Source organism: Lactuca virosa, chromosome 8, assembly GCF_052849685.1.
Source record: "Lactuca virosa cultivar CGN04683 chromosome 8, Lactuca_virosa_CGN04683_v6, whole genome shotgun sequence".
In the NCBI taxonomy this organism is placed as follows: domain Eukaryota; kingdom Viridiplantae; phylum Streptophyta; class Magnoliopsida; order Asterales; family Asteraceae; genus Lactuca; species Lactuca virosa.
In genome coordinates this window covers 123,752,189-123,759,782 of record NC_136433.1, presented here as the reverse complement: position 1 = coordinate 123,759,782, position 7,594 = coordinate 123,752,189, and the positions used below count along the sequence as shown (strand labels likewise).

General features: G+C 35.4%; 1 protein-coding gene across 1 annotated transcript; it reads left to right on the top strand.

Moving 5' to 3' along the window:
- The first annotated feature begins 6,093 nt into the window (after nucleotides 1–6,093).
- Nucleotides 6,094–7,260, top strand: LOC145130806 (transcription termination factor MTERF15, mitochondrial-like). Its single transcript, XM_079065568.1, has one exon. It carries the CDS (start codon nucleotides 6,094–6,096, stop codon nucleotides 7,258–7,260), a length of 1,167 nt encoding a protein of 388 aa, XP_078921694.1.
- The last annotated feature ends 334 nt before the right edge of the window (nucleotides 7,261–7,594 follow it).

Genomic DNA, 7,594 nt, shown 5'->3' with positions numbered 1-7,594 from the left:
TATGCTAAGACTAGTTAATTTTCAAACAAAATGGCATTTGGGAAACTTAGCTAGCTGATGAATTATGATCCATGTTACACAGTTTGGAAGTTGAACATATAAGAGTTCTGATAAGCTTTTGAATAAGAAAATAACATTCTTGAACTTGTTTGATGGAAGACTGGTATGTTGGGGATGTATGCTATGTTTGGCTTGCAAATTGATGAATACTTAATTTTCAAAAATGGTGTTCTGAAGACATAGTCGGCTGATGAACATTGACTCATGATATGTTTTTTTTAGCGATAAGGTAAAGCTTTGTACTCTATAATATCTGGGTTCCTTCATATTTCCCTAAAAGCTATTGAAAAGTTGTTGTCGTTTTGAATAACTATGAATATAAAAGATTATGTAAATGATATAACAAAGAGTTGCAATCACTCGTTCAATCAACCAATCAATCAACAATGAAGGAAAGTTTTTCAAGGAGGAATGCAAGGAGAGAATAGAGAATATAAGGACTAGATGGGTCTATTTTCTACAAAAATAGATCCTGCTTTTTACAAAAAGTAACAATTTTTGTTCAACTTTTCATTTCTTTACATGAGCAATCTTTGTAGTTTCATTTTGTTGCTTGTTTGGTACCTAAGTCTTATACACAGACACACACAAGGGGGTTTAAAGACCCATCGTTATCGACCTCCTCCATCACTTGCACTATCCGAAGCCGAACCAAACTGAGCAACCGCGGTCCGGTCCACAAGTAATACCTACTAACAATGGCGAGACTACATATTAATAAGGTAGATCACTTTGACCTACCTTATTTTTTTTATTATTATAATAGGTTATATATAATTAAAATCATATGACACCTTAATCATTTTAAGTGAACTATTGGTAAAAAGAAAGAGTATAAATCATATTTTAAGGCCCATATTCTATATTTTAATAGCCCAAATTTTTTGAAGGTATAATACAATATACATAGCCCAATACAAACTAAATTAAAAAAAATAAAAAAGAAACAAACGTGAATCAACATCACGTTTCACACCACACATGTGGCGCATCGATCCTTCACAATCGTTGGTCAAATTGCGCCTATTTGGTGTCATATATTGAAAAAAATATATTAAAAATTATTAATAATGATATAATTGTGAAAATATATCAAGATATAAGACATCGTCGAGTACAATTGTAAGAAATTTAATCAATTTTTTTCTTGTAAGACCCGACCCGATCCGGAACCACAAGTAGTATTTTTTGATATTTTTCATTTTCTATCGGTTTCATTTAAATAGTTAATCATGTGGTTTTACGTTTTAGACTTGCCACTACTAATACAAAAAATCAAAGTCAAAGTCAGAAATGAAAATGATGTTTTCCAGAAAAAATGATCATCAAATATTGTTTTCCAATAAAATAAATAGTCAGAGAGTATAACGTTCCAATTTCCACATAAACCAAAAAGTTTCTAACTATTTTTTCTAAACAAAGCCCAAGAGGAGGCAGGAGCAAAACGCCAAGACGTCAAGACACCAACCAATATTGAAACTTGAAAGACTACTGGATCTTGGACTTGAGGCTTCATTTTATCATTTGGGCCGTGCCTTTCTTTTTATATTTTATACACATATACTAATTATAGAATATTAGGTTCGGATATCCATAAATATCTAAATATCGACACGTAGAAATCTTATTTTTCCAGTTTTAGGCCTCGTTTGATAGTTGCTGACTGAGTAAGTGCTGACTGAGAAAGGTCTGTCTGGGTAAGAAATCTTGACTGAGTAAGAAATAATGTTGTTTGATTGTACATCTGACGATGTGCTGACTGATGACAAATGACCATTTTACCCTCGTTCCAAACCAACATCCTAAAACATTAATATTAAAAGTAATTTATCATAACTTTTATCATGATCAAGAACAATTTTAAACATAAAACAATTTTCTACTAATGAAATCAACATCATCCTAAATAATAATAGCACAATTAAGGTCAACATTGCCGACATATATCCAAACAATATTCAAAAACTTCATAAGTTCTCAAAAACTTTAGAAAGATACTTGCCACCAAACAATTTTAATTTAAAAAATATTAATATTAATATATATAAAGTTCAAAATCCTGGCTATGAATTTATGTTGAAAGCGTTATCCATACCTATATGATATGGTATACATGGGGAACAACACCTAACTTCACCTAGAATTTATACTCATCATTTATTACGTATATAATGTTATGAATGAGTCATTTGATGTGTAACGCCCGCAGATCCGAGCTAGTCAATTTAGAGACAATAAACATCAAAAATGAGTTTTTGATGGAAGATTATTTAGAAGGATTAATCTTTTCCAAATGGTTGTATATATTACAAGGGTTCCGTACATATAAAGAACGCCGAAATCCGAGTTATAACGAAGAAGTTATGACCCGTCGAAGTTTTCGGCAAAACCGGCACGGCACCGGAAGACGTAAATAGTGAATTTACGATGGATGACTTTTTAGCCTTAGAAATCTAAACAAAAGTTGTAGTATACGTTAAACCGAGAACATACAAAAAAAGAACGCCCAAATCTGACTTCGTATGAGGAAGTTATAAATTTTTTAAGATTTGGCTTAGCAGTGCACAGCCCGAAACTCGAATTTTAGATCGAGCGGTTTTTGGCCTACGCGACCTAAATGAGAATTGAAGATCTCATTAATAGGAACTCAACGGTAAAAAGACAGACGAAAACAGAGTCCGTATGTAGAAGTTATGAATTTTACGCGGACATTTAACAGTATAATCTCCTCGTACTGTTAAATTTAAGATCGGTCGAGAATTAGCCGACGGAGTCAAAATGAAAGTTGTAGATCTTATTTTTACCTATGCGTGGATATAAAGAACGTCGAAAACGGAGCTCGTATGCGAAAGTTATGAATTTTTGAAAATCGGCTGATTTCCACCTTGTGTGCGATGCCACGTGTCAGCACCAGGCGAAACCTTGGAGCCTACGCAACACCACGACGTGGTGACCCCCCAGGCAGCCTATAAATAGAGGTGTCGGGTGAAGCTCATTCCTCACACCTTTACCCACTTCTTTCTCTCTCTAGAACCTCTCTCTAAGCCCCCAAACCCCCCAAAAAGCCTAGGGAACCTCCCTAGCACGAGGCGGAAGCCCGGAGCGCCCGACGGCTCCGAAAAGAAGAGCCTTTCGGCTCGGGAACGCTGCTCCAGCGAAGCCCGGTTTTCGAGAAAACCCGCTGTAAGTGAGCTACGCCTAACCTATCTTTAGTATAGCTTATGTTCTAATATAGTAATGTTATTAGCAACTTATAATAAGTACTTGGGCTATTATTATGGGTTGTATAAGTATCATTTAACGATTATATAATAGTAATAATAGCTAGACTATTAATTAGTCTCGGTGAATATTAGACTAAACTCTGGTGGTAATGATACTAGGTTTTGTCCGAGGAAAATTGTGTTAAGAGTAACGAAGTGCTGTCCGAGTGCCGAGTCACCACCTTCTCAGGTGAGTGCATAGTCCCTTTCATGAACATGATTTTAATACAAGTATTGATTAAAGTATTAATTATATGTTTATGTGCGAGTTAATTGATGTTGTCTGAAATACGTGTTAAAGAACGTACCTGATTATATATGATGATTTAGGATAAAGAGTAAACCTAAATTAATTATGGGGAATATTAGGTAGTATCTTCTTATGAGTACGAGTGAGTTATACACAAAGAATAGAACTTTAAAATATGTCATCGATCCGGGAGCATGGATTAGACATAATCATTCGTCCCTAGCCCGAGAGTATGGATTAGGCATAATCATTCTTCATTAATCCGGGAGTATGGATTAGTCATTCGTCCCTAGTCCGAGAGTATGGATTAGGCATAATCATTCGTCATTAATCCGAGAGTATGGATTAGTCATTCGTCCCTAGTCCGAGAGTATGGATTAGGTAAAGTCGTTCATTTCTGATCCGGGAGTATGGATTAGGTAAAACGGTTAATCTTAGGTCCGAGAGTATGGATAGTCTCGTTGTGAGGATTAACGGGGTGGGTAAGAGTTGCTTACATATATATATATATATATATATATATATATATATATATATATATATATATATATATATATATATATATATATGGTGAAATTGTATATTTTGTGAGTTCTAAATTATATATATGATATAACATTGTGGGATTGAAATCCCTATGTACTCACCAGGTTTCCCAACCTGACCCACTCAGTTTATTTGTATCACATGTGTCGATATGAAGTTACATTACACTGAGAGATTAAGGAGATATAAATCACTAGTGATAATGAATGTAAGTTCTGTTTATGCTTATGTTTTTGTATTGACGGTGACATCCCAAATGTTTTAAAATGGATAAAAATACATTTCTTTGGAAATACTTTGATAACGTATTTATCATGTTTTCTGGGAACAAATTCCGCAACATATTTCTTTAAAAGACACTCTGATTTTCAAAATAAAGCATAAACAAATCGGTCTTTTCAGGCGGTGAAAATGGGGATGTCACATGATGCATCATCAACACCGTCCACATGATTCTTCTTCCGTTTCTACGCAATTTGATACACGGAAAGCTGCAACTTTGTGAACAACAATGGCAGACAAGAAAGAAAAGTCTAGCGCTCAAGCTACAGGAAGCACTGAAATGGGAAGATCTCAAGAAGATGAAGTTGCAGGAGATGAAAGCATAACCGATTCTAACCCATAACTTCTTCTCTAATCTATCAACAACCTCCATGGCTTTACTCAATTCATTCACTTTACAATACTCATAAGCTATTGTATAACATCAATTTCAGATTTATTAGAGCAAATCGGATTCTGATTTTATAGATTATACATAAGATTGCATAACATCATAGCATAACCGATTCTGATTTCAAAAATTATTAACATAAAATGAGAAGATTAGCTTACCCGTTTTTGATGAATTACAGTGATCGTGAATGACAGGGAAATCAAGAGAAACTGATCGGAGATGGCGAGCTCTCTTTAGTCGGCGAGATGGTGGCGAGACGGCAGCTAGATGGCGGCGACCGGCGAGATGACGAGGAGCTGTCGATGGAGGAGGCGACGATTTTTGTGTCTGGGCTTTTTTTTTTTTTTTTAGGTTACGATTGAAGAATGAGTAACAAGGGAAGAAAGAAAAGGGTAACAAGGGAATAAAGAAAACAGAGGGTAGGAGTGTCTTTATTCCCAGTCAGCATATGTTACAAAGCTGACCGGGTAAGACATTTGGGCCAGACGTCTGACCGAGAAAGCATATCATCAAACAGTCAATGTATGCCCGAGTCAACCCAAATGTCTGACTCAGGCCCAGTCAGACGGTATCAAACACAGCCTTAGTTCGTTCAATTCATCTCAGTTTTTCAGTTTATCTCGAGTAGCTAAAATCAACAATGTTTTAAAAACCAATTTTTCAGTTAAATTGGTCTAATGATTGGTTACCTGTTCAACCGTCAGTCTAAATCTGACAGACAGTGATGTGTGTTCGACCTTTAAGTTGTGTACACTCCGGATAACCTAATCGATTGAGCTATTCAATTTTCTTTGGAAATAAACTATTTTTTAATGGCTAAATGAAATCAACTATCCAAGTCCAATAACCCAGTTTAAACGATCTTTTTCCGGTTCTATCAAACCGATTCAACCCATTTGTTGAAGAAATTGTCCGGTTTAGAAATCAGTATAATACCAGCCGTTGTTGAATCGCTTTTGTTTTAGATTTTCGGTCCGTTCGATTCAATCGGCTAGTTTTTAAAACATCGAAAATACATATAGGAAGAATAATGTGTTATCCTGTAAAAATTAAAATCATTATCCCATAATCTTTTTAGGTTATACGAAAATTATTAAAACAGTAAGTTGAGGGGATTTAAAAGTGAAGTTGAAAAACCCTTCTTCTAGCTAGAGATGTTGGGGTTTTGTTTTAGGGTTCTTCGAGTGAAAATTGATTTTACAGATTTTAGCACAAAATCCGAAACCTCAAATCGCATACAGGTCGTACCCTAAATCCACAGGTCAGTGATTTCATTATCCTTACGATTTCTATCCACAATGTTGAATCTCGCCCGCAGAAACTTAACATTTTCTTTGTTCAAAACAACATCGGTTCATAGACTGTTTCCTCGCTCATCATCTTCGTCACCAGAAGCTTCAGATAACTCGTTCAGAGTTTCTTACCTCATAGACTCATGCGGATTCCCTACAGACAAGGCAATTTCAGCTTCCAAATACTTAAAGTTCAAAACCCCAGATCGAGCAGACTCCGTGATAGCACTTCTCAAGAATCAGGGGTTTACAGAAACCCAAATTTCTCAATTACTCCGAAAGAACCCTACGGCTCTCACATGTCATCCCGAAAAAAATCTTTTGCCTAAATTCGAGTTCTTAGCTTCTATAGGACTTTCGGAATCTGATATTATTAAGTTATTAAATGGAATACCCAACTTACTAGGTAAAAACTTGAAGAATTACATAGAACCAACGTATAGTTCACTTTTAAATTTGCTTCAATGCAACGATAGAACACTCCGTGCAATCAGGAAGTGTGCCTTGGTATTGGATGCGGATTTCCAAGCAAATATGATTCCAAATATGCAAATATTGCATGATGTTGGGGTGCCTGGATCCAAAATATTTCATCTATTGAATTACCAGCCTAGAAATTTTTTAGCTACTACAGAGCAGTTCAAAAAGGTGGTGGAGGAAATAATGGAGATGGGTTTTGATCCTTTGAAAACAGCTTTTGTGTTAGGGATTCACACGCTTATGTCAATGAGCAAGTCGACTAGGGAGAAGAAGATGGAGATTTATGAGAAATGGGGTTGGTCTAAAGCCCAGATCTTGGTAGCCTTTAGGAGTAGTCCAGTGTGTTTGATGATGTCGGAGGAGAAAATTGATAAAGTGATGGAGTTTCTTGTTAGCAAGATGGGGTTTGAGACATCACTTATTGCAAAGAATTCTGTTCTTGTTTCATTGAGTATGGAGAAAAGGATTATCCCGAGATGTTTGGTTTACCAATATTGTTTGGACAATGGATTGATGAATGATAAAAATTACTGTGGTATTAGTTGGTGGTTGAAAGGTACAGAGAATGCATTCATCGAGAGATTGAAAAGATATGAGCCAGAAGCTTCAAATGCTCTCAAATTCTATCAGGAAAAGTTGGATCATGCAAACAACAATGGACATATGTCTTTGCCCTTTCAGATAGAGAGTTGAATTGTCATTACTGAAAAGTAATTCTTAATATTTTAAAACTAGTTTAGTCTGATTCTTTCACACATTAGTTTCCAGATATGTGAAGCACACACAAAATGTAAGAGCTTATGGAAATTGTGGATTCTAAATGATTGATCCTTGTCCCCTTTTCTCATCAAAAAGCTGAATGCTCCAAAGTCTTGTTTGATTGATGGGTGAGTTATAAATGCACATGAGAAGATACGACGTCATTTTTGGAAGTCAATACCAAAAATGACCCAAATGACAGGGTTAATAAAGTCCGTTTATTTTTTTGTGATATGTTATGGATTTTAAAAGTGTTTAATGATCGCTT

What these genes read in the sequence shown, in the direction of transcription:
- LOC145130806 (XM_079065568.1), top strand. Translation starts at nt 6,094, where the DNA reads ATGTTGAATCTCGCCCGCAGAAACTTAACATTTTCTTTGTTCAAAACA.